The sequence below is a fragment of the Alnus glutinosa genome, chromosome 9 (assembly GCF_958979055.1).
Source record: "Alnus glutinosa chromosome 9, dhAlnGlut1.1, whole genome shotgun sequence".
Classification (NCBI taxonomy): domain Eukaryota; kingdom Viridiplantae; phylum Streptophyta; class Magnoliopsida; order Fagales; family Betulaceae; genus Alnus; species Alnus glutinosa.
The window spans coordinates 28,985,752-29,013,382 of NC_084894.1; the positions used below are offsets into that span (position 1 = coordinate 28,985,752).

The 27,631-nt window shown below is 37.9% G+C and overlaps 2 protein-coding genes across 2 annotated transcripts in view; both read right to left on the reverse strand.

The window, feature by feature from the left end:
* Positions 1–143: 143 nt before the first annotated feature.
* On the reverse strand, positions 144–3,958 carry LOC133876966 (uncharacterized). The gene is made up of 9 exons (XM_062315186.1): positions 3,611–3,958; positions 3,158–3,200; positions 2,951–3,029; positions 2,606–2,651; positions 2,413–2,511; positions 2,042–2,110; positions 1,705–1,951; positions 1,385–1,503; positions 144–1,190 (listed from the first exon to the last, which is right to left on the reverse strand). The coding sequence occupies exons 1-9, from the start codon at positions 3,956–3,958 to the stop codon at positions 144–146; spliced, it is 2,097 nt and encodes a 698-aa protein (XP_062171170.1).
* Positions 3,959–5,389: 1,431 nt separating this feature from the next.
* LOC133877523 (ABC transporter B family member 25, mitochondrial) overlaps positions 5,390–27,631 on the reverse strand; it is a 28,118-nt gene continuing 5,876 nt past the window's right edge. Inside the window, exons 13-20 of the mRNA XM_062315858.1 lie at positions 26,274–26,362; positions 18,527–18,582; positions 17,741–17,821; positions 17,561–17,626; positions 17,361–17,453; positions 11,226–11,290; positions 6,361–6,496; positions 5,390–5,932 (exon numbers count right to left, since the gene is read on the reverse strand). Coding sequence (XP_062171842.1) covers positions 5,789–5,932; positions 6,361–6,496; positions 11,226–11,290; positions 17,361–17,453; positions 17,561–17,626; positions 17,741–17,821; positions 18,527–18,582; positions 26,274–26,362 — 730 coding nt within the window. The 3' untranslated portion in view covers positions 5,390–5,788. The remainder of the gene's footprint in view (positions 5,933–6,360; positions 6,497–11,225; positions 11,291–17,360; positions 17,454–17,560; positions 17,627–17,740; positions 17,822–18,526; positions 18,583–26,273; positions 26,363–27,631) is intronic.

Here is a 27,631-nt window from a genome sequence, read left to right on the forward strand (position 1 = left end):
CAGAAACAAAGGGAGACTGAAATTTTACATTGACAGAGGGAAAAAGGCTATAAGATACACAAACACACACACATACACATATATATGTGTGTGTCTCGTCCTTCTCATCTGAAGTTTCAAAGTACGAGTCATTTGTGCTCGACTCACAGCTGAAGAGCCAAATCAAGCTGTTTGGTATCAGTTAAGGACTGTCCTTGAACACCCCGAAAACATTGTGCACTAGCCTCTGCTTGGTGGCTTTCAGGAGTAGCTCTTTCATAGAAACTCATTGCATGTAACAGGGCCATGTTATGAGCTGTTACAAGGTGTGATGCTTGCTGCAATGCCGTACCTTGGCCGAAGAGTTTGTCTTTGTTAAGCTGCATCTGGATTGTGGGTCGGCTCCATTTCAGGGATTGACCTGGCTGTCCAGAGTTAGCTCCACCCTCATTCTGTGAGCCTAAGCCATGCATGGAAGTGGTGGCCTGACCCAACAACTTTGCGGCTTGTAGAGGCAAGAACGATGTGTTCGAATAATTGTTGCTTCTACACATCAACTCAAGCAGCCTCGACTCTAATTCGGCGGCCAGTTGAACAGGCTGCACCTGCTGACATAGCTGCCTAGATTCTGCCATCATATCCGTACTCTTATACTTGCTGCACATGTTTGTGCTCCCATTCCCAGCTGGACTACTGATATTTTCATTTCCAATAAGGGGGTAATGTGCGCCTAACCAAATCGGTCGACCATTCCCATGAAGGTCCATATTGTCATCAGTGCAAATCATTTTTCCTTTAGAACGACCATACATGTCCATATTTGCGCGCGTGTTGGCAGCTAATTCTCCCGAAGAACCAATCTTAACATCTTTTATGTTATTGAAGTGAGCGTTTTTTTCCCGTTGTAGATTGCCGCAAAATCCCATTATGTCGGAAGAGGGTACCATGTCTCTTAGGGAAGTGCTATCGATGCAAGCCATCTTTCCTCTGTAGGCACCATCCAGATAAGCAGGTGCCCGCGTGAGAGATGGTGCAGGAACTAGACAATTTGGAGTGTTTGCCAACTGGTTTGGAGTCTGGGACTGACTATTTGAAGCTTCAATCTGCAGATATTGTGCTAATTTCTTATTGGCAACCATTTGCGCCGTTGGTCCCAAATCTTTAACAAATCGCATCAGACTTTCTTTGTATCCAAGATCCCCATGATTAATCTACAACGTACGTGGACGTATATAAATCAGCTAAAATAAGAAATGAAAAAGAAGTGCAAAATTGTCAGTATGCAGATAACATGCCCAAGTTCAGAGTTGAGACTTTCTTTGCATGACGATTTTTCTCTTTTTCTCTCCCCTCCCTTCCCAACTCCTACATATGTGTTTGTTTTTTTCATAATAAACGTACTTACATGAATAAGTGGTTTTGGGGCGCTGTAGAGTGATGAAACTATTGACTCATTCTCACTGGAATAACAAGTCCAAGGCCTATATGTTCGGCGCCTCTCTGTTTCGAAGCCACCTCCAGAGCCTGTTCAAAGCAAGGGAAAATTTAGTAATATTCTTACTTGTTTCTCCTCCACGCAGTGCTGTTAATGTTTTGGAAAAGAATCGATGAGAAAGAGAGGTTCAATATAATTAATTAATTTAATTTAATCACGCATAAGAAATTAATTAAGTAGTGCAAAAGAAACAAATAGAAGAAAAAAAAATGACTTAATTTCTTAATTACCAGAAGGAACTTTCTTCTTCTCTCTTTGGTAAAAATGAGGGGTGGAAGTAAATGGTCGGTCTGTTTTGGTGTTTCTCTTTGGTGAAACGCCAGAATTGACCCTTCCACATCTAACAAGCTTAGTGGCTTCACCGTGGGGTTTCCTACCAGGGCATCTTCTTGTTTGAGAGAACTCCAACTCAAAATTCTGCGGATCACTTCTCAGAGCATGAAAAACCCGCTGGGCCAGTTCTTGTATAGCACGAGCCTGGATGTATATATATATATATATACCAGATTATATATATATATCTACTTTCTAATTAATATATTAACAACTATGTCAAGTACTACGTACCTCTCTATAATATATGGTAGTCGATGAATTAAAATGCAATGCATTGTTGGAGATGAGAAACACATCATGCTGTACGTACATAATTCAAAGATTAATGATGATCAGTTAATTAGTATACAGTTCATATATACGATAATCAGATATTACAAATTTGAAAAGTAGCTAGGTACGCTTGATTTCTTTCCCTCAAGATATATAAAGATATATAGATGCCTGCATCAACGCATCAACGCACCAACGTACCTGCCTAATGCTTACATACTTGGACAGTTATATCCATAAAATGAAAGCACAAGGCATGGAAATTAAATAAAACAAGAAACATATATAAAAGGCAACAATTAATTGTGGCTAATTAATTAAGAGCAAACCTCAAATTGCTCTAAGGTTGTATACATTCCTTCCTGAAGTTTAGCCCTCATTGTGCCAAAATCCATTGGCTCTTTAATAATTCTATAGTAGCCCTCCACCTTCGAAAAGCATGAAATAATATCCATTATATATATATCATTAATGCACGTAGCTAGCTAGGTTAGAAAGGAATCATAGTTAACATGCACGAACCTCTTGAGGGTCAACTGGCTGGGCAAATATTTCTTGTGTGTCTCTCCTAATTAAACAGGGAAGAATAATCAATATGAGAAAACCATGTCCCAGGAGAAGAATATATCCGCATGATATTTAAATTGTTTTGAGGTTATTTCCGCGCGGGGTTCGTTTGGGTGTTGAATCCGAATATTATTCGAGTTCACTGTTCGAATTACGAAGTTTGACTTTATGAGATAAAATTTGAAAAAGTTGAATAAAATATAATTTATTTTTGAAAAAAGTAAAATATTATTCCGAATATTATTCGAACCAAACACACACCCAAAAAAAAAAAAAAAAGGAGCACGGTAAAGTGTTCACCTTTGTAGTATATCAAGCGCAAACTCAAGTGCCCGCACTTCTGGTATTCGTTGCAGAGATGAAGAAATTGGGATTTGGTCTAATATAATACGTACATATAAGTACATGCAGCATAGTTAAATTTATATAAGTAAACCGCTTAATGAACAACGTACAGGATCAGAACATAAGCTAGCTAGCTACTTTATAAATTAATAACAGGCTCACCATTTTTTATTGAAGTAATTTCATGTTTTTGGCTTTCTCCTTCCTGCATGCAATAGGAAATGAGAAATGAGAAAGGAGAAAGTAATTAATGCATTTGATCATTTACCAAAAAGAACAACTACTCCTCCTATCTAGCTATCAGATTCCATGGAAAGGTCAATAAAATCAATCAATGAAATTCTTTTTTAAAAAAAAAAAAAAAAAAAATGCAAGAAAGGACTGGAAATATATATATATATATGATGGCATAAATTAAGGGATCGAAGTGATACCAATTAAGTTGTAGGGTGTCCAAACTTACACTTGTTATTGGCGCCATTAAAAAGTTAACCATACAAATAAAAGGTTTGCATACGTATATATATATCGAAGATGTGCACGGAAAGTATAGAATTATATAATGAGAGTATCTTGATGAGAAAAGCGCAGCGAAAGAGAAAGAGAGAGGGAGACCTGTTGTTGAGAAGTAACGACGACGTCTTCAAGTCTTTTGCGCTTGCGGACCCTCCTCCGGTCGTATTGCCTGACAGTGGGTGTTCGGGTAAGTGTAAGACCATGCTCCTCCCGATGCTCTTCTACTTCGCAATGCTCAGAATGCGGGACCCCTGCACTTGATGCCAGAGTGTCGACGGTCCCTATCAATATCGTCATCTCATCATGATTCGATTGGGTGGCGCATGCCTTTTGCTCTTCCTCCTCCTTCGTCTTCTTCTTCTTCTTCATCTCCTTCTCCTCTTCCAATGCCCATATTCGGGCACTCCTCCTCCTCATTTCTACTATTTCTCCTCCCTCCTCACCCATCTACCTAGTACTGCAAAATAATCAGTACTTAACACAATTCATACACACTTTCACGTTTGCCAGATCGAGTATTTTAAGGGTAATTAACAGAACATTTAAAAAGAAAAATTGCTCTCTTTACTATGTAATATGTACGTATATGTCCTAAAACCTCTAGCCAGAGGTACGGACAAAACGATGCTCCTAATTAATTAGAAAATTAAGACATGCACTATTCAGTTGTAACGGCCGCACGCCCTATTACTCTACACCAGGAAAGTACAACTTCACTTTATAAATGTTTTTTCAGAGACAAGTTACCTTCCAAAAAAAGGATGCTAGTCTTACACGCATTTTACACGTTAACATGTAAGTGGTCACTACCCCTAAAGGCCTCGAGGTGGTCGCTACCACTCCCGACGTCTGATTTGGTGATTACAACCAGATTTGGTTGTTCGGATGATGCCGCAGTGCTATGTCAGCGTGTAAAGGGTTATTTGCAGACAGATTTTCTAATTTTTTTTTTAAAAAAAAATAAAAACAAAAACCAGTTTTTGATGATGAGGAGGGTATCTTATATATATATATATTATTCTGATCTAGCTTGTATTGAGCATGAAGAATCTAAGCACGCGCCACATTTACATTTTTCTTACAAGTAGTCCGATCCCTCAATGCAATTCCACATGCAAACTATATCATAATGAACTACAATGCTCTCTTCAAAATCTATAGAAGGGAATTAACTTCAAATTAGAAAGAAACCTCCAATTTTGGTATGCACAACTAGGCTCTAGACAAGGTGATTTAGAATAATGAATGATGTGGCCTCTGCTTTGAGACTTATATACTGATTTTGATTGAAATACAAAACTATGCCAGGGTGTCCTAATCAAGACTTTTCCTGGGAACAAATAGGAAAAACACGATCAACTTCAACAAGGAATACGAGGAACAACTATTAGGGAGAGAGCTTAGCTTTTTGTTAAATAAACGATGCATCATGTAATTAATGTACATGGTACAAGCAAAGGCAAAAGAAGGCAAGGCAAATTACCAAATCAACTCTAATCAACAAGAAGGCAGAACCAGCGCACTCTTTCGCATGCCAGAACCTCTCTTAAAATTGGCTAAACTCAAGAGGATACTTGGATCAACTCTTGCTCCTTAAGAATGGTTTTAAATAGTAACGCCCGGGTAGTCAAGTCCATGCTAGGGTTTGCCGTTACGTGGAACGACCGATTTGACAAATGTATGGTTGTTGAATTAACTCTCCAAAGATGCTAATAACTTCCATTTTGGTTCGATGCGAAATTATTACGCCATATTTGGTATAATGCCAATGCATATGGTGGCGTCGTTATCGATACGACAAAACTATTATGATAAACTGCAATAAAGATTGAACATATCTGGCATCCCCAATGTTGAACAACAAGGTCAGGCATGATATCTGTTCGCCAATGTTATTCAAGATTGTTCAATGTTGAATAACAAGATTGAACAAGTTTACTATAAAGTCGAGAAACATATATGTACACGCATATAGTGGCACCATTATACCTCAAGGTAACATTTCGGCTAAGCCTGCTTGCATGTGCATACCGGAAACCAGTGTGCCAATCTTTCCTGCTTCGATGTAAATCGTCATAAAATGTTAATTTCTTCCCCCTTCTATGCAAAAGAATAGGCATTTTCTTTACCATATATCAAACTTGAACGTTGTTTATGAAGAATTGAAGTCAAGGGGTAAGATTGACAAAAGAAGAAACTACATAAATTCCATTTCGTTTTACAATGTCTCTCATTTTTTCACCCTGAGAAAACTGAAGAGGGGGAGAAGAGGGACAATCATGCCTCAGATTTGATGGCTGTATCAAGTGCATCCACAGTGTTATTTTGCTGTCCCCACAGCTGTGCATATCTTCCTGCCTTCGACAGTAGAACTTCATGGTGTCCCTGTTCAATGACCTTCCCATTTTCCAGAACTATGATCTGATATTACATTTTTGGAAGATGGATGAGTAACATTTAGGAACATATAAGACTATAGAAAGAAACAATATGGCAAAGAGGGAATGAATAGAAAACTTTGTAGCATGCTAAAAGTGCCATTTTTTTTTTCTTTATTGAGGCATGACTGACCAATAGCGCTGCTATCCTTCAAGTCTACGGGTATAATAAAGGCAAAACGTATTAATTTCACTAAAAACAGTTAGCGAAACAATGCTCTCTGCTCATGAGAATGCATGATTTTCCAAGTAACAAGACAACAGAAGCAACTAAACTACTATGACTTGTGGGACATATTCTAATAAAGTACCACCCTTCTCTACGCCATTAAAAGAGCTAGATCTCCAACACAAAACCTTGAAAATTCAGCGCCATATGTTTTGCTCATAATTTTTACAAAGAATGCTTACCTCATCACATTGCATTGCAGTGGTGAGCCTATGAGCGATGAAGACAGAAGTTCGATTATTTGCTAGGGACTTCAATGCACTTAAAATCTCCGCTTCTGTTGTGCTGTCCAATGCACTTGTAGCTTCATCACATAACCTGAAGACATCAAATGAAATTCATGTTATTGAAAAACAAACAAAAAAATGCCACTTCTTTTTCTCCTTTCTATATTGAGAGAAGCATGTTAATAAAGATTTCGGCCAAGATTTTATGTTATAGCCCCCCTATCAAATGCAATGATTATCCTTCATTAGGCCTTAAAGTTAATTATTGATGGCTAGAATGTAAGCAAAATCAGTGATAGCATATAATGCCACAGCCTAGAAATTTACTGCAAGCTCCACAAAAAACCATCTAGTATAGCAACAAGAGAAATTTAAAACCTAACAAATTTGGATGACATAATCGCCCTTCCTTTCCTCAGCAGCGTGGATATTTGTACATATAATTTTTTTTTTTTGATAAGTAATCAAAATATATCATTAAGAGTGTAAGGCGCTCCTCGTCACACATGAAATAAACAAGAAAAAGCATCTAGCTAGAAAGAGCAAAAAGAACAAAGGAAATCAATATAACTCGTTAAATGAGAAACATAAACAGTTGTTCAAAAAAAAAAAGTTTTGAAGAATAAGTACTTAATCTCCTTCAATGTCCTCTCACGGTTCTCAAAATTTCTGTCATTCTTTTCCCTCCGTATACATCATAAAAGGCACGTAGGCACTATCTTTCACACAGCAACACTCCGCATACTGCCGGCATTCCACCAACCAGCATAAAAGTCGACTACACGTCTAGGCATAACCCAAGATAGTCCAAAACAACTGAAAAAGGCAATCCAAATGACATAAGCCACGTCAAAATAACGAAGAGGATGGTCCGGTCCACAGATTCCCCATTCCTCTTACAAATGCAACATATGTCCACCACAATAATGTGCCGCCTCCTGAGGTTATCTATGGTAAGGATCTTACCTAGAGCCGTCAATCAAGCAAAAAAGGCTGCTCTTCAAGGGAACCTTAGTCCGACAAACACTCTTCCAAGGAAAACGACAGCCTTCATTACAAACCAAGGCACAATAGAAGGATCTAACCTTAAACAACCCTCTTTTGGAGCAAACCCACCACAACTTTAGCTTAATACAACAGGCCTTAAACAACCCTCGTCTCACTTTAGCTGAATACAACACCATGAAGAATGAGGCAAAGACATACACCTCCCAATGGGCAAAGTTTTCCTCCAAATTTTCCTCCAACCTAATCTATAAAAATTACATTTGTCTCTTAAGCATGTGAAAAACATTTTTTTGTCGTACCAGGGAAAAAGTTGGAAAACAAATTATTAAAAAAACATCTGCATTTCACATGCTATTAAAAAAGCACGTGATCCTCACATGTTAAGAGACGTCATATTTAAAGATTAGGTTGGAGGAAGTTCCTCCAATCCAATTTAGGGGAAATCTTTGTCTAATCATGAGCCGCTATACAAAGCTTATGTTCCATTGATTGGAACCACCATAAAGATCCAAGTGAGCCGTAACAGAGGCATCTTTTGCTCAAGCAATACCGAATAAATTTGGAAAAAGGCTTCCTTCAAGGCTATAAAAACTAGAAGACTAAGTGTATATTTTGTGCTACCTTACCAAATGTTGGTATAGGCTCTTTGTATATATAGAAAACTAGAAAGTAGTTACATGTGTTTAGGAGAGTACAATCGTAATAGGAATAGAAGACTACAATTTGATTAATCAATGTGATTTAATCAGTTACAAACAGATCTAGTATTTGAATTTAAACTAGGGATCTTATCACTAGCTCCTATCTTTTAGGTCTTATCTTTATCTTGAGAACATATAGGAGTACGAGATTTAACTATAGAACGCATATCTAGCTGAAGGCTAGATATGTCTTTAACAAAGGCTACATCCCCATACCACTGATCATGTTAGAATCTTATCTTTGGGACCATCTCCCACCTCAACTTTGGTGTGACTCAAAAATTTCCCACAACCCCTCCCAATATTCTTCCATAACCCCACCCTAAATGCTCTAGAAGGCTTATTAAAACACCACTTACCCCACGAACTGCGAAATTTAGAATCCACCACAACTCTCCACCAAAACTCTCTCATACACAACGCCATAACCATTTACCTAAGAGAGCACGATTGAACATCAACAAGTTCCGACCCCCAACCCTCACTCAAGAGAGCGGCGAACAAACCTTAGACTAGCTAACCATGTGATATTTGAACTCTTCGCCTAGCACACCCCATAAGACATTGAATCTTCTCAATACGGTTTGCAACACTCCCAGGGAGAGAAATGGACATGAAGTACGTAGGCAAATTGGGGAATGTGCTCTTAACAAGAGTAACCCTACTACCCTTGGACAAGTATATCATTTTTCAACTAGCCAACCGACGCTCTATCTTCTCAATAACATCGTCCCAAATATGTTTGGACTTCTAGGAGCCGAAAAACTTCAAAGGCAAAGACGAAAACCCCACAACCTAGAATACCAGCCAACCCTTCCACATGATCAACATTTCCCACAGGAGCCGGTTTTGACTTAACCAAGTTAATCTTTAAACCCGAAACAGCTTCAAAACATAAGAATAAGCAACGCATATGACGTTGATGATCTAGATTAGCCCCATAAAAGATCAAAGTATTATCAGCAAATAGAAGGGGAGAGAAATCAATCCCACCAACATTACCCACAGAGAAGCCAAACAGCAAACCCCCACTCACAACAGTAAAAATCATTTACCCAATGCCTACATCACAATGACAAACAGCAAAGGGGACTGAGGGTCCCCTTGTCTCAAGCCACAAGAACTACTAGAAAAACCCGTTGGAGTGCCGTTCACCAAAACCAAGAATCGTACCAATGAAAAATAATGAACTATACAGTAGCACCATTCCCCCCCCCCCCCCCCCCCCCAAAAAAAAAAAAAAGCTGCACCTCCTTAGCATATAAAACAAAAAGCTTCAATTAACCTGATCATAAGCTTTTTTTAAATCCATTTTGCAGATAACAGACAACTCTCCAAATCTTAATCTACTATCAAGGCATTCATTGGCAATATTAACATGATTTAGGACTTGCCTACCTCAAATTAATGCATTTTGCAACTTACAGATAATCTTCTCCAATACCACCTTAAGCTTGTTTGCTAGAATCTTAGCAATAATTTTTGCTAATGGCCCAAAAAAAAAAAATTGCTAATGGCCTTTTTTTTTTTTTTTTTTTTTGTAAATACCCTCCACAAGTCTAATCGAGCAAAAGTCCTTGAGGTTAACACCCCTAGAATCTTCGGAATGAGGGCGATAAATGTAGCATTAAGGCTTCTCTCAAACTTACCTTTAGCATGGAAGTCATGAAAAACCTTCATGACTTCCTCTTTTAAAACAACCCAGCAAGCTTGAAAGAACGTCATAAAGTCGTCAGAGCTCCGCGTCTTGTCACCATTCATAGCTTTCACTACCTCCATCACCTCCTCTTCCTCAAAATTTCTCTCCAACCAACTCGCTTCAACCTCATCAATGGAATCAAAGGAAAGACCATCCAACAACGGCCTCCAAATAAATTGTCTGGTGTATAACATTTTATAAAACTGGACAATGCGCTCGCTGATCTTTGCCCGGTTGGTAGAAATTGTACCATCAATCAACAAAGAGTCAATGAAGTTGCAATATATGCCTTCTTCATTTTCTCCTCAACGCCTAAGGTCCTTTCTTCTTCAAGGACATCAAAAACACGTAACTCTTCCAAAAGGATCTTCTTCCTTTCTACACTGCCAAACACCTCATCATTCCATCTCTTTAAATCAATTTTCAAAGCCTTATCAAAAAAAAAAAAAATTCAAAGCCTCGAGCTTTCTGGCTAAAACGAAGCTCGGAGGGCCTAGAAATGATAAGTGTCCCACCACTATTTCAACTTGTCCACAAAACCTTCAGACGTTAGCCACATGATTTCAAATTTGAAGGACCTACTAACCCTTAGAAAGTCACCAAAATCAACGAGGATTGGGAAATGATCCAAACAAAGTCTAGGAAGCCTCCTCTGGGTACACCAGGAAACTGGGCTTCCCACGCCGGAGAGACAAGGAATCTATCAATTCTGGACCAAGCGAAAGAATCCCGATTATTCGACCAAGTAAAACTTCCGCCAACAAAAGGGAGGTCCATCAAGCCCTGATAAAAAATGAAGTTAGAGAACTCCATCATAGCTTGGCATAAACGAGCTTCTCCTAACCTTTCACTACATAATATAGTGTCGTGTTTATTCCATACGGAAAAATATGACATTTTTTATTGGTAAATTATATAATGGATTTTAAATCACCACACCCTCCCCCCCATTTTTATTTTGGGGGCCTTGAAAGGGGGGGGAGAGGGGGGGCGCCGCTAAGCTTATTGGCCATAAGGAAAAGTAGCTTTGATGGAAGAAAAACAAAAATTTAAAATGATCTATCGGCAGAGGTAATTGAACAATATCCATAAAAGAGACCATAACAAAATAACTTGATTATACCATTAAAAAAAATTGTATTGTAAAACAGTCTCCAAAGAATGATAAAGGAAAATGGAAAATTCCAAAAAAATCAATAGGTTAATAGAATCATCAAAGATGAGTTCTCCAGGTAGCACATAGAATGCATGGGTCTCCGGTGAGTACATAGAATGAATGAGTCTCAAGATTTTATTTATAGAATAAGCATTTATGTAACTGAATATGCATTCATATGTACTTAAACATGCACACATACATTAATACAAATGTCCTTCTTAATCAAGAAGAAAAGATAAATGGAAATGCTCACATAATTGCAGGGGATTTCAGAAATGCACGAGCTAGCGCCACGCGTTGCTTCTCACCACCACTTAACTGTATGGAAAAAGCACCCAATCACTGAAAATTCAATAGTTGACTGACAAGCTCTCCAAACTTTTTTTTTTTTTTTTGCATTGCAGTTATTTGATCATAATTCTCTAGAAACCTTAAAGGTCTGCACTGAGCATTGCCTTTGCCACATGTAGATGTAAAACTCCATAAGAGCTCACCAAATATTTACTTATGTGGTGTCTCACCTAGAACTTTATAAAAACTAACCAAATGTATTTATAAATATTTGGGGTACATTTCTGTTTTTGAAAGTTCATCATGTTTCAATCCAAAAACTATCATTAGACTGGTCTTGTAAGTTTTATCTATGGGTTATTTGGGTTATTTCTATGTTGAATCGAAGTCCTTTGAGTTACGATCGGGAGTTGGGAACGGGGGCTTTCGTCTTGCTGAATGGAGCAATTTTTGGAGATTACAGAATATGGCAAGGAATGGAGACGTAGCCATATACTCATACTAGAAGAACGAGAAAGCTGTGGATGGGGGAGATGTATTTCGCAGTTGAGGAGGTTGGTGAAACACTTTGCACCGGCAGGAATTACAGGTCAGCAATGTAGGCTTATTCAGGGGCAACTGCGGCCGGTGGAGGACCATCGGACTTTCGCAAAAGTGGTGGCAAGGCAGAGGGTAGAAAAGGAAAACAAGTCACTTACCAAGGGTAGCATGCGAAGGATCGTCATCCAGCCTGGTAGCGTTTCGAACGAGATTGGAAAGAATGAGAGATGTGCGCCCGGAGACCACGCTGATCGATTATGGTCTGAGACGTTGAAGTTTGCTGAAGGAGCATTCACTGCGCAAGCGTTACAAAATCTGTTATTATCACTCAGGAAGGATGTGGACAGGTGTATGGAGCATCTCGGACTGGGCCAGTTTGCATTTGATCTGGAACCGGAAGAGGGGACTAAAAATTATGGGCCTTTTGGGGTTAAAGGTAAAGGCCCGTGTGGGGATGTTTCAATTTCACAGTCCAAGTTGGGACAGGATGAGTTGGCACATCGTCAAAAGCCAGGATTTTCGGGCCTGGTTTATCAATGTTGCAGGGGATGAACAATACCGGAGCAGGAACGAGTCGGAGCTTGGAGAAAGCTATGGTTCACTCTATAGTTGGGGCAGAGACCATTGTTCATGTACCTAAGGGTGCATTGCGTGATGGAGGAAGAGAACAGAATGTCTCGTTGTTAGTCAGAAGATCGCCGGAGGAGTTGGTGGTTGGAAAGAATGGGTCGGACTCAGAATGTTCCGCAGTAGCGTCTCGCCAGTTTGGGTTTGGCTTAGACGAAGTTGATGAGGCCACCGGTATGTTTGGGTTTGGTTCTGTTGTCGAAGAGGGACCTGCCCAAGAGATGTTGAAAGCTGGTGGAGGACTACCACAAGCTACACAGCTCTCCAGATGTTCATCGTTGATTGCTGTGACAGAATCTTCTTGGTCTGGTTCAGAGTTTGTCGATCAGAGGCTTGCAGAAGAAAATTTGGACGTTGGTGGAGTCCCAGAACTCAAGCTAGTCAATAGTTCGTTGGTAGAGGTCAAGGTGGGAGGCAACACAGAAGAAGTCATTTCAGTGGGGAAGCAAGTGGAGAGCTTTTTCCGGGAGAGCGGTGGTGGTAGAATGGAGATTGGGTCTACATCCAAGGGTGAGGTGGGAAAGGAGGGAGTACTGTATCAGTATTCTTTGGACATGCAGGAGTATCTACCTAAAGACCTTTTGTTACAGTATGAAGAAGATGATATAAGGGGGATTTGGAGGGTTGTGAACCATTGTTACTCACACCTCTGGTAGTGGATGTGGGAGATGGGCATCATCCTAGCGTGTCACCTAGGTGGGTGGTGGAAAGAGTTAAGGGATTTTATCAAGTTGTAGGGTTATCTTGTGAAGGTTATGAGGATAAACTGTTGGCATTATTTGAGGACATTGAAGCTGCCCGAGATCAATCAATGGCAGAATATACGAATATTATTCCGTCTACAGGGGCAAAAGGTTAGCGGGAATTAAATAGCCGCTTGGTCCCTTAATTATGAGAAGAAGGGGGTACAATCTATTAGAGGCCGACATAGGGGAAGGGGCTCATCTCGTTTTTTATGAAGCCTAAAATCTGAATGTGGAACGTCAGAGGGCTAAATGAGATTAATAAAAGGTTGCGGATTAGAGGGCTACTAAGGGATTGGAAGGCGGATATTGTATGTTTGGTGGAGACGAAGATGACAATTATCTCAAGGGAGGTTGTGCAGAGTCTATGGGGCTGCCATTATGTGGATTGGTGCTATATGGGAGCATGTGGAGCATCGGGCGGGATTTTGTTAATGTGGGATAGACGGGTGGTGGAGAAGGTTGAGGAGTGTATGGGAAGATATACAGTTGCTTGTTCTCTGTGCAATACTGGTGGTAAAGTTGTATGGACATTTGAGGGGGTTTACGGTCCGAATGATGACAGGCATAGGAGGTAACTGTGGGATGAGTTAGCTGGGTTGATGAGTTGGTGGGAGATACCATGGTTTATTGGGAGAGACTTTAATGTGGTTCGATTTCCAAGCGAGAGGTGAGGTGTTGCCGGCTATTCTCCAGCAATGGAAGAGTTTTTTGACTTCATATTCATGCAGAGTTTGGTGGATCTTCCGCTTGAAAGTGGTCATTTTACTTGGTCAAATAATCAGGAAGATCAAACATGGTCTAGAATTGATAGATTTCTAATTCTCCAGAGTGGGAAGACCTTTTTCCTGAAGTGACACAGAGGAGATTGCCGAGACTTCTATCCGATCACTTTCCTTTGTTGTTGGATTGTGGGGCGCCAAGAGGAGGGAGCAAGTATTTTAAATTTGAAAACATGTGGTTGAAATCGGATGGTTTTGTTGATCAGGTTAAAACTTGGTGGATGTTCTATGAGTTTTATGGATTACCAAGTTACGTTTTGGCTAATAAGTTGAAAGCTTTGAAGACGGACCTGAAGAAATGGAATGAGGAAGTGTTTGGTGATGTAGGGAAGAAAAGGAATGAATTATTGGAGAGTATTTGAGAGCTGAATTTAATTGAAGAGTGCCGTTGCTTAGAGGAGGAGGAAAGGGTTAGAAAGATATGTCAAGAGAGATGGAGAAAACTCTCCTTTTTGAAGAAATGAACAGGAGACAAAAATCACGAGCTTTGTGGCTGAAGGAGGGGGACAAGAATACAAATTTTTTTCACAGGATGGCCAACTCACATCGTAAATTCAATCATGTGGACTCTTTGAATATAAATGGTGCAACGTCCAAGAATCATGTGAAGATACAAGAGCATATAGTACATTAGTACAACAAATTGTATTTTGAGCAGTGTTCTTGAAGGCCAAGGGTGGATGGTCTATCTTTCCTATCCATTGATGCGGATGAGAGTATTTGGTTAGAAAGAGAGTTTGAGGAGGAGGTGTGGGATGTGGTAAGGTTATGAATGGAGATAAGGCACCGGGTCCAGACGGCTTCACAATGGCTTTCTTTCAGAAGCGTTGGGAAATATTGAAAAAGGATCTTATGACTGTATTTGTAGAATTCCATAATTGAGGTCAGTTTGAGAAGAGTCTTAATGCTACTTTTGTTTCTTTGATTCCAAAGAAGACTTGTGCTACGGATGTGAAAGATTTTCGCCCTATTAGTTTGGCGGGGGGGGATGTATAAGATTATTTCCAAGGTTCTCGTGAACAGGTTTAAGTCAGTATTGGGCAAGATTATCTCCAACACACGGAATGCTTTTATTTGCGGTTGACAAATTTTGGATTCAGTGCTTATTGCTAATAAATGCTTGGATAGTCAAATTCGATCGAGGGAATCTGGGTTGTTGTGTAAGTTGGATTTGGAAAAGGCATATGTTCATGTTAATTGGGACTTCTTGCTCTATTTGCTGCAGCGTTGTGGTTTTGGGGAGAAATGGAGAGCTTGGATACGATTTTGTATTTCTATTGTGAGATTTTCTATTCTTGTGAATGGAACCCCGTCTGGTTTTTTTAATAGCACTCGTGGGTTGCAACAAGGGGACCCATTTTCACCTTTATTGTTTATGGTGGTTATGGAGGCATTGAACCGAATGCTAATTGCGGCAATGGATCAAGGTAACTTGACAAGGTTTTCAATGGGACCTAGGGATTCTTATGCTTTAGATGTGAATCATTAACTGTTTGCCGATGACACGCTAATTTTTTGTGGTGCACAAGCAGAACAAATTCGACATATGCGTTGTATCTTCTTATGCTTTGAAGCAGCTTCAGAATTGAAGATTAATTTAGGAAAATCAAAAATTGTTCATATCGGTGAGGTGGAGGATGTCGAAGGGTTGGCTCAACTCCTTGGATGTCAGGTCACATTTTTGCCAATGACATACTTGGGTTTGCCGTTGGGTGCTTCTTATAAAGCTGTTTCTATTTGGAATGGTGCCATTGAGAAAATGGGATGACGGTTGGCTAGATGGAAGCGGATGTATTTGTCGAAGGGTGGTCGGCTGACTCTCCTTAAAAGTACTATTTCCAACATTCCTATGTATCACTTGTCGTTGTTCCCTATTCCAGTGGGCGTGGCTAATAGACTTAATAAACTTCAAATGGATTTTTTATGGGGTAGCATTGGAGATGAGGCAAAATTTCATTTAGTGAATTAGAACAGGATTTGTACTCCATTACAATGAGGTGGGTTGAGAGTTCACAATTTCATCCGATTTAATTGAACTCTTCTGGGGAAATGGTTGTGGTTGAGAGTCTAAGGGGTGGGTGGTTTTCTAAAGAAGTGTTGGGTACTTTTGGAGTGGGAGTGTGGAAACATATTTGGAGGGGGTGGGATAAGTTTCGTAACTTTCTTTGTTTTGAGGTTGCGGTTGGGTCACATGTAAGTTTCTGGCATAATTGGTGGTGTAGGGATAGATCTTTGAAACAATTTTTCCAGTATTATTTAGTATTGTGAGGAATAAAGATGCGATGGTGGCAAATAACTTGGTTGTTCAAAATGGAGTTATTCAGTTGAATGTTATTTTTACGCGTCCAGTCCCGGAGTGGGAGATGGAGATGGTACTTTCTTTCTTCGCTCAGCTTTATTCTATTTCGATTCGACATGGAGAGGACGATAGATTAGTTTGGAGCCTCTCCAAACGGGGTCTATTTGAAGTGAAGTCCTATTATGAAGTGTTAAATAGGAAAGATGGCCCTTCATTTCCTTGGAAGAGTATCTGGCGTCTTAAGGCTCCGACAATGGTGGCTTTCTTTGAATGGACATCAATTTTAGGTAAAATTTTGACGCATGACAATCTGCAAAAGAGGAGTGTCGTGGTGATTGAGTGGTGTTGTATGTGTAAATAGAAAAAGGAGTCCATTGAACATCTGCTACTTCATTGCGAAGTTGCTCGCGATCTATGGAGTTACATTCTAACTTTACTTGGAGTAGAGTGGGTTATGCCACGAAAGGTGCTGGAATTGTTGACAAACTGGGGCGCGTCGTTTAGGTATGGTCCAGCTAAGGAAGTTTGGCAGTTAGTTCCGTTGTATTTAATGTGGTGTATTTGGCGGGAGTAGAATGCGTGGCATTTTGAAGATGTAAAAACATCGATGTTGGAGCTACGAAAGCGTTTGCTTAACACGTTATATATTTGGATAGCGGCTCATCATAGCTTAAGTGTTTTTACTTATGCAGATTTTTTAAATTTATTTTTCGTTCGTTCCTATTAGGGGTACTCTTGTATACTTCCTGTGTATTAGGGTTGCGTCCCTCTGCGCTTTATTAATGAATTGACATTACTTATGAAAAAAAAAACTTTATAAAAACATGTTGACAATAGTTTTCAAAGCTATGTCACCGTGTACACGATGGATCTTTATGCCAAGTACAAAGAAACTCCTATACAGCTTAAAGTAATAAAAAGACAATCTTATTATCAACATACACAGACACATTTCTTATTGAGAGCTGGTGCTGGCATTCACTGGAGTAGTCATATGTTTGGACAGCCAGCCCCCTACTCTATCCAGCAGCCCAGCCGGCAAAGAGGGGTGTCTTACCAGTTACCACCATAGTTAGAAAAATGTATTACTGAAGTAGTCCTCTCACCTTCAGCCCTCGTTCCCCCACAACAGTAGAATATTTCTCAGGGAATTTCATGATAGTGTCATGAATAGCTGCACGTCGAGCGGCATCATACACCTTAACAGAAAAAGTACTAGGCTATAAAAACAACCTCAAACATTCAACAGTGTACAATTTGCAGAGCAAATAAACAAATAAAGAAGTAACACAATTTCATCACATACCTCTTCTTTCATTGCCGAAAGACGACCATAATGGATGTTATGGAATATTGTATCATTGAAAAGTACCTGTCCATCAAACACAAGTTGCTTGTCTTAAAAGGGTTACCTATTTACTTATTTATATATATAGATAAGAGTAGAATTAGACAAACAAAAGCCAAATCGCTTAATTGAACTAACCGTATCTTGGGGCACAACACCAATAGATTTCCGTATACTCTCAAGATTTACCTCACGAATATCTTGACCATCTATCCTTATCTGTCAACAAATTCAGTGGTCATGAGGTGAAGCAAGACAATGATTGAAATTTCATCGTAGATTATAAAGATGACTTCCAGTTTGAATGTAACTGAGAACAAAATATTATTTGTCAAATCACATTGAAGCAACCTCTGAAGTCTTCATCCACCAAAGTATATTACAAGAACGAGAAAAAAGAATTGAACAAATTTCACAATGCTAGAGATAAAGCTAGATAAGACAAAACCCTCCAAAATACCTGCACAACAAGTTTCTAGGTTGAAAAAGGAATCAGTTACTGATAGCTGCAATAATTGGCACCCAGCAAAAGGTGTCCTTTGAAGCTTTAAGAATACATAGAATTCTACAAAGGTGATCATCTACTTGTATATCAATTGTGTAGGTCTACTCCTCACTTCATGTACTTAAAAATAGAACTGTCTACTTTTATAATATTTACCAATATCTTTTTTTTTTCTTTCCTAATTATTTATATTAAGGGGTAAACTACATAACTATTTTCAATTTTGTCTAACTAATCAGAATTTGCAAACAGTTCAATGAATTCAGTACTGATGCATGTAACAAATGCAAACCTATGTTATACATATCATTCAAGAATCAGTTATATTAGTATTGTACTTCACGAGGAAGATGCCAATTTATTAAGCCATATTGTGCCGATAGCAAACAAATACAGAGAATGGCAGCATCAGTTCTTACACTTCCAGATTGGGCGTCGAAAAACCTGAAGAGCAATCTAAGAATGGTTGATTTGCCTGCAAGCAGATACCAGTTCTGATACTTAGTGATGCTGCAAGGGGATAGAGTACAAAGGCATTCTATGGTGCAATAACATGGTTCATGGTCTAATACAAACAAAATTGAAAGACATCCACCAACCAATGGCTTCAAAATATTTAGAAGAATCACGAAGCTACATTCATAAATAAAGACGAAACACTTGTTCAGGTATATCATGAAAATCAAAGTAAATGATCATACACATGATGATTGTGAATAGATTAGTACTTTTGCATAAGATCCTACATGTGGACTGAAGAGAACAAAAACTTGAAAGAAGTTGAACAGTTATTACATGCAAAGCTTAAAAAAGGCCTATTAACTTATTAAAAACATTTGATAAGAAACACAATTCCATCACTAATTTTCAAACATTAATGATTTGTGAACCCCAAAAAGAAATCTAACATTGAGTGGGTGGATTATGAGGGTGTTGCATAGATGCTAAGTCTTACATTGGTTCCTTATTAGGTAAGATTGGGCTATGTAAGTGATTCTAGGGAACTCCAATTATAACATTGATTAATCTTCTTGGAGTATAAGCACAGATGTGGCTATGTTTTCCCTAGATCGTGACATGAGTTCTCCACATAAATAAAGTTCCTAAAGGAGATGAAATCGAAACAATGTTTGCATCTTTCTTTCTTTTTTGGTGGATAAGGGAAAAGTTACAATGGGGGATTTTTGACGCAGTCAAGCCAAAGATCCAAAATAAAGGGAGAGTCCAAGGGAATGCTTTCAGAGACAAGAACAGGAGTGACTCATTTAGCAAGACGTGGGCATAAGATTTTGCACTTCTATGAACTTTCACTACCAACCACTTGGGCAGAGCAGAAAGCAGCTTAAGGGTGTCCGCAGTGATGGAAGAGATTCTCCAATCCGTTGTGAGTTTGCTATTTTAGAGCACAAAGACTGCAATGAGAGAATCACCTTCCAAAATAATATCAGTCAGCCGAAGCGAGAGAGGTGGTTAAACAGTCGTAAGACCTGAAAGAGCCTCTCCAGTGCTGGGGTCACAAGGGGAGCAAATCTTAGTCCAAGCATAGAGAGGGCAACCCTTAAAATCACGGCAAACAGCAGCAAGTAAAGAGAATTATCTCTAATAGCTACATCAAAATTGATTTTTAGAGTGTGCCGTGGGGGGAGAGATCCAAGATTCACGAGTGGAGGGATGCAGATTTTTCCATGCATTAACTTGTTCAAGATTGACTTTTTTTATTCTCCCCGCAAGGTGGTAAGCATTGGACGGGTCACATGGCTTGATTCCTGGTAAGCCAAATGAGGTCCAAGACATTAGCTGCAAAGAGCTAGAATAAGTGCTGTTCCTCAAACAGTGTTTGTATCTAATTCCAAAGTTTCTCTCCAACTTTGAAGTGCCTTGCCCAACAATCATGCAATAGTTTTGTGAATACTCCTTTCTTTAGTGCAATTAAACAATTCATTTTTTTGCACATGGCACATGCACAAACGCAGAGAGAGAGTGTAATACCCGGGAAAGACACCCTACTTAAGTTATTAAGATATGTGCATGAGTACAAGGCTTAAAAATTGCCATATAGTCTAATAAAAATTATGTATTTATGCATGTAAAGAAATAGATCAGTAAAGTTGAAATCGATCGAGCGACTTTCTGGTCGATCGAGCGATTATAGGTCGATGTCGATCGATCGACTAAGTTTCGATATAGCAATTTTATCCAGTGCGACGCAGCTTACGGGTAAACAGCAGAGAAGTGATTTTCTACCTTTGATTTTGAACCCATTGCTTATGGACGGCTCCAAATGATTGAAACTTATTTAGTTAGCCTAAGTTAGCTTAGTTTGGTTGAAATTGAACTAGATATGGTGGTAAAATTTAATCATGACACTAGATATGGAAGAAAATCTAATCTTGGATATTAGATGATCTTGCATGGATATTTCTCTCTCTTGCTGTCAAAGATCCGACCATTGGAAGAATTTGTGCTGGATTGATCTCAGCCATTCGAAGTTATTATATATAGCATGCATGGGACATCAAAAAACCAGCCTAAGCTCTCCCCATACCACTCACGTAAGCTCCTCTTCCCTTCACTGTTTTGGTGCTGAATCTCCCATGGAAAATCTCTCTCATTCTTCTGTGAAAGCCAGCACTTATAGCCAGAAATGAAGCCTTAAATCTCCTCTTGTTTCTCAACAAAACACCAGAAATCAACATCTGAAATCTCTCTCTGATTCTAGCTCAAAAACCAGCAACTTCCAACTCATTTCAAGCACTTTGTTTTGGAGTTAGACCCCTCCCTTCTATCCAACCTGTTGGGTGCGAATTTTGGTAAGTAAATCTTCATTTCTACTCTTTAAAATTCAGTATGTGTTCCCTAGGATCATGGATAGTTTCTCCTCTTAAAAGAATTACACTCATGAAGCTTTAAACAAGCAAGGGAGTGTATATGGGTATATGGCTAATGTGTGTGTGTGTAGAAAGTATTATTTTGGCTACATATGGGTATAAATGGGAGTTATATATCAACATACTAGTTGGAGTTAATGGCTAGTAAAAGAGGATGTCTTAGTTTCATTATTCAATAACCTAAGATGGCATTCAATATCTTGATTAAGAGAACCAAAAACGGAAGTATTAGGACAACGGTTAAAATGATACTTTAAGGATAAATATAGTAAACATATTGTAGCATCTTTTCACTAATTTAGTATTACTATATGATTGGAATTATGCAGTTATAGAGAAAGACTTTGGAGCAGAAACTAGTAAGTATCTCTATACTTACTGGGGACGAAGCTGGTTGACTTTTCCTATAATATTATGTTTACTGTTTTATTTACTTGTTTGCGCATGTGATTTTGCATATTTTATTATTTTTAATAACCTGTCTAATAACAAGCTGTTGGATCAAGATCCACGGTGGGTACGCGAGGCTTCACATGAGTTCCAAGGTTCTCAGTGAATGAGGAGGTACCTGAAAAGAATAATAAATACAAAAACTGGTGTACCAAGGTCACCAGGGAAACCAAGGTTTCCAGGAGCCAAGGCTCCCAAAGATTATAATTAAAAGTTAAGTGAGGAAACCAAGGGAAATACTTAAAACTCTACACTTAAAGCTGTCATTGCCTTATGATTACGTTTATGTTCACTTTATGTCTATGATTCGCGATCATAGATTATATTTTGTATATACATGTGATTATATGGCCATTGCATTGTGTTGCATTAATTAAATAAATCAGCACTCATATTATTATTGGAAACAGCGGACTCACTTTAGTGTTTATGTTGTTTTCTTCTCTTTGTATGGTATTTGTAATGGTTCAGGCTATAAAGAAGAAGGGGATTATCAGGACTATCCCGACACATAGATGGTTCCTAGTTCAGTTTTTGTAAGGCTGGATAGCCTACCTTTTGGGACTACCCTGTTGTAGTTCATTAGCCTAACTTAAGACAGTACTTATAATTCTCCAATTATATGTAGATATTTGGCTTGTATAATTATCTAGCCCTGTGAGGCATGACTGGTATTACTGTTTGTATAATTATGCTGACTGGCTTATTATATATTTTGAGGTATTTCAGTAGTAGCTCTGAGGTGTCAACCTATTCTCAATTTATATTACATTTATTCCGTTGCCAATAATTACCTCTGATAAGTTAGTAATGTCTTGTGGAAATTCGAAAAATTTTCACTTACGCTTTTTGTAAAAGCGGGGCGTTACACAGAGAGAGAGAGAGAGAGAGACCAAAAGATCACCACTTGAAGTTATGAGCCTGATGCAAGCATTGCTTTTTCAAGCATCAATCACAACAACCACATAGGTATATAAGCATTGTATAACTTACATAAATAGATACAAATTGGAAGACAGAGAATAGAACACAGAAATTGTCCCATGTTGAATTTTTTTTTATAAAAAAAAAACAAAAAAAAAGAAGAAGATAAAGAAAACAAGAAAGAAAGGGTGCAACCCAAATACACAGGAAGTATTCAAGAGAGACATCTAATTAGAAAAAGAAAAAAGATCAAGAAAATCATGAAAACTAGTGATATGAAGATAATCATAGGCAATTGTCCAGTGGTATAGGGTTTTGAAGGCCTTGAATTCCACCACCGTTCTCTCGCAATCCTCAACACTAAATCATTTCTATCTCTCTAGATACACCACATTAAGCAATACAGGATCATCTTCCACATTGCTACACTTTGACAAGTACCGCACTACACTCTCCAACATGCAAAGAGATCCCTACTCTATAGATTCCCTACTCTTCTTGCGCATACAACACCAATCTACCACTATGAGATGTCGTTCCCATAAGTTACCCACAGTGAGGATCTTCCTTAAAGCAGCCGACCAAGCAAAGAACACAACTCTTGAGAGAACCTTATTATGCCAAATACACCAAGGGAAAGGGTTACTATTATGGGGAATGAGGAACTTGTACAACGATCCAATATCAAACAATCCTCTATTGGAAGGGCCTAACAAAACTTGTCTTCATCACCCCGTCTTATCTGATTGAATACAACATTTTGAAAAAACATGGTGAAGAAATTATATCCACCTCTTAGTCCCGTGCCGCTCTGATAAAACTAACGTTCCATTGATGATAGTCGCTAGAAAACTATAAGTGATCTGCCATGGAAGCATCTTTGAAGCGAGCAATACTGAATCACTTTGGAATTGCTATCTTAAGGGTTTGCTCCCCACACCACACGTCATGCCAAAATCTAATTTTGGAACCATCCCCCTCCTCAAATATAGTTTTAGAAAATATTGTCTTAATCATGAGAATTTTCTAAAACATGGCGTATATTATGATATTGATGGTCTAGATATATTCTCAATTAAAATTAGGAAAAATATACTTAACCATCCTCAAATTGACATTTATTTTGCAAAGACACCACGACGCTGCAATTTGTGACACTTGACCCCCTTAACTACCATGTTGTTGCAAAAGGCTGCTTATGTTAGTTGTTGATGTCAAAATGGAGGAAAAATGAAGCACACAACCTATACATGAATATTTTGGACTCAAAATGCCAAATTGCCCTAAACTACTATTTGCAAAAACAACCCCACACTACCATACCATTTCATTGTGATTTGGCCCATCCATTTAGATGTTGGCATTAAAAATGACTAAAAATAGCGTATGTGACTTACATGTGCATATTTTAGAGTTGGAATACCAAATTGCTCTGAATTTGGAGGTAAAAAAAAAAAACAGAGTTGAAGGGTTGAGGGGTGGTCTTCCACCTCTTGAAGGCATTTGGGATGGCCAACCACCCCCTCTATTTTGGGGGTGGCCAAACCGCCCCTTCAACCTTGAGTTGGTAGTCAACCACCCTTAAGCATTTTGGAGGTGAGCAACCACCCCTTGAAGGCTTTTAGGGTGGATGAACACTCTCTCAAGGCTACGGGGTGGTTCTGTCACGCCCAGACTTCTAATCCCAAATAAATAGAAAACCCAAGGGTGTAAAGTATACTTGTACTTATTTCACAGCAGAATAATAGTCAAATAAACATTTCACAAAGCTAGAGCAGCAGAAAATTTAAAACTTGTTGTCACCTTGTACAATCCACCAGAGCACTAAATCTCAATTATATGTAATAATATGTAACTTTCAACCATATTAAAATTTATTGACATCTAGGACATCAAGTCAAAGCTTCTATTCTAGTACTGCCTGATAGTTGGTGACATTATTCATTTTCTCTGTAAATAAATTTTAAAGGTGGAAGGATGAGTCCACAAATCAGTAAGTAAACATCAATTCAAAAATAGTGTAAAGTGAGCCCTGAAATCTGTTATAAAAATCCTTTCATTTCATGAAGAAAATTTCTTTTAAATGAAATAGTTTTTTGTTCTTTTTCTTTTCCTAAAAGCTTTAGTATAAGAAATCATTCTTTCTTTAAAAGTGAAACAGCAAAACATTAAATTTAGCATAATTTTCATAAAAATATTCCTTCTTTACTTTCATGGTATCTCTTCAATTCAATGTAAGTTTAAAAATTTTACAACATATGAAGATATCTTTGGCTTTTTTTTATTTAATATTAGTCAATGCTCTCTAATTAAGGCCCCGTTATGATAAAAAAAAAAAATTTAAAATTTTAAAAAAAAAAAATTAAAAAAAAAAAACAAAAAACAAAACAAAACAATTACCAATTGTAAGATTGAAAGAATTCAAGGTGCAAGAAAGTAAGGCTTTAAAGGGAGAAAGAGCAAGAAAAATGAAAAATCACAAAGATAGAGTAAGTCCCCAATTATGGTAAAAATGTTAGTCAATAATCTCTAATTAAGCACCCAATTATGGTTAAATTATTTAATTCAAGAGATAAAATCATTAGACGATGATAGTTTGCAAAAAAATTGTCCTAATCTTGAAAGTTTTCTCAAACATGATATTTATTTGATGGTTTGGATTTTCAGAATAAAAAGTTTTAAAAGAATTTTTACAAATAGAAGGAAGTACTCCAATTGACACATTAAATTACATAAACATACTAGATTCTTTTCCAACTTCATGTATCACTTGCAAAATTTTATTGAGAATACTTGTTATAGTTGCTTTTGGAAAAAGAAGTTTTTCAAAATTAAAATTGTTAAAGTCTTACCAAAGATCGACAATGTCACAAGAAAATTTAAGTAAATTAGCCAGATTATATTTGAAAAGTAGATGTTAGGAAAAAAAAATAAAAACTTGAATATAAAAAGTTAATTAGTAATTTTAGTTTCCAAAAATTGAGAAAAATATTTTTTGGATAAAAAATATAATATATTCAAAATAAAGATTATTTAATTAATATTTAAATATAGTAAAAGGCCTCACTTAAATTTATTGTCTTAGGCCTCAAAATTTATCGAGCCAACACTTATGATCTAACCTTATAAGGTAATTAATTTTTATTTGCCACCATTAATAAAAAGACGCTATTTTTTTAGGGGTCTTTTAATGCTATTTTTAAGGTACTTTATATCTTAAGGGGTTTTTTATGCTATTTTTTAGGGGGCCTTGTTTCTTCGGAGGCCTAAGACAGTTGGCTTAATTCCCCAGCCCTCTAGCCTACATTGGTTGCAACTAGAATAAATACCTGCACTTGACTTAGCAAGGCATTTTTCAAGGACAACCTCGAAATTTATAGTGAAAAAAATAGTTCCAGATCATCATCGAAAGAAAAAAGAGAAAATAGAGGTTGTGAGACTAAAGAGGCAGGATCTGGTGAATCATGAAAAAGATTATGATGTTTCGGAAATCCACATGATTTTTTATTTCTTGGTGGAGAGGGAAGGAAGAGTGGTGAGTTTCTCTCTCCCTCATTTTTTTCCCTTTTTGCTTTTCGTAGGGTCAGTGGCATTATTATGTTAATCAGATACATATATTTGGAAAATAGGAAGAAGAAAAAAAGAAAAAAGTAAATACCTATTAACTGGTCATGGGACAGCAGTGAAAAGAATTTCCATCTACTTTCCTTAACGAGTGTCTGAACCAAGATCTATGAGCATATTATGAAAGCCCGTGGGTTCATTTACAAACTAGAAATCGAGTGCTATCTATTTTCAATTCATGGTATGAGACATTTCACTGTAATTTATCCTTACTTAATAATTTCAAAATTATAGCAGATAATCAGGAGAAATGACGAGTTCTGACACATTAAATCCTTACCACTACCACTGGTTCCAACAATAGCCACACTTTTCCCAGCCGGTACAACAAAAGATATCCCATCAAGAATCTTTCTTTCTTTAAGGTAGCTGCATTTAAGTAAAACAATTGAAATGCATTAGCAATCAGTAATGCAGTAAGCTTATCGATAAGATTAATACAGTAAATGAAATCTCCAATCGAATTCCATGGTAATCATGCATCACATTTGTAGTCCATAAAGACCAGAAACATGCACACTGTTTATAGACAACGTTGAAAATTCCATGGTACTTTATGATGAACAAGAGTCAGAGTCAGAGAGAGAGAGAGAGATCTAAACACTTCTACTTATCAGAGTTATCCAGGAATAGGCAGAACATTGTAGGTTGATACAAATAAGTATCAGTAAAAAATTTACCTCAATAATGAATCCAAGAGTGGGAGGGATATTTAGAACCCAAAGCAGAACTTACAAATTATAAACACGCTATTTCTTTGGTTAGCGTCCAGTCTTTGCCACCTAGGTGTTTTTACTTTTGTAGACTTTCTAAATTTATTACCTACTCCTCCCTTTTAGGGGCGCTCTTGTATACTTCTCGTGTATTAGGGTTGTGTCCCTCTGCGCTTTATTGATGAATTTGAAATTACTTATCAAAAAAAAAAAAACTTATACAGGATAACTCTTGAGAAATTACACAAATACACTCTTTAAGCAGAATACTAACCTATTATCCAGCCCAAAGACATTGCAGATATTGAATAGGTAAATGGAAGAGCTTATTTATGACTGTCTATTTGTAACAAATAAAAGAGTTGTTAAATGTTAAGGCTGAATATACAACATGACACAGAAGAAAGTCTTCAAGGTTACCAATATCTCGTACATGTGCTTGCAAGTCAAGATCCACAACCCAACATTTGATAGTGTTAGTTTGTGCTTGATGTGCATTCTTAGCACACTTCCCAACAATTTTTTTGGCAATGATGATCACCAACACAAAACCAGAGCTTGGTGGACTATGAGGCTTCGGTGACCCCAACTTACTCCCATAATCTCTTCTATTACCCATGTGCAAGGGCCATATTTCTTAACAGTTATTAGGTGAGGTATGCTCGTCTTGGGATGTTAGTGTGAGTGCTTGATATATATATTTTTAGCCTACTTCCTATCTAGCTTGGACTTTTGGGATAGAGGTATGAAATAGATGGCTTAAAGGAGAAGGTCTGAAATATGTGACGTGATAATTTTTCAAATAGGACAAATCCCAACTGATGACCACCTTCTGCTTCTTGTTACACCATCAAATTATGCAACTATTTCAATCATTATGCCTAGAAACCAATATATTGGATTAATAGCTAGGTAAAATTCTTCC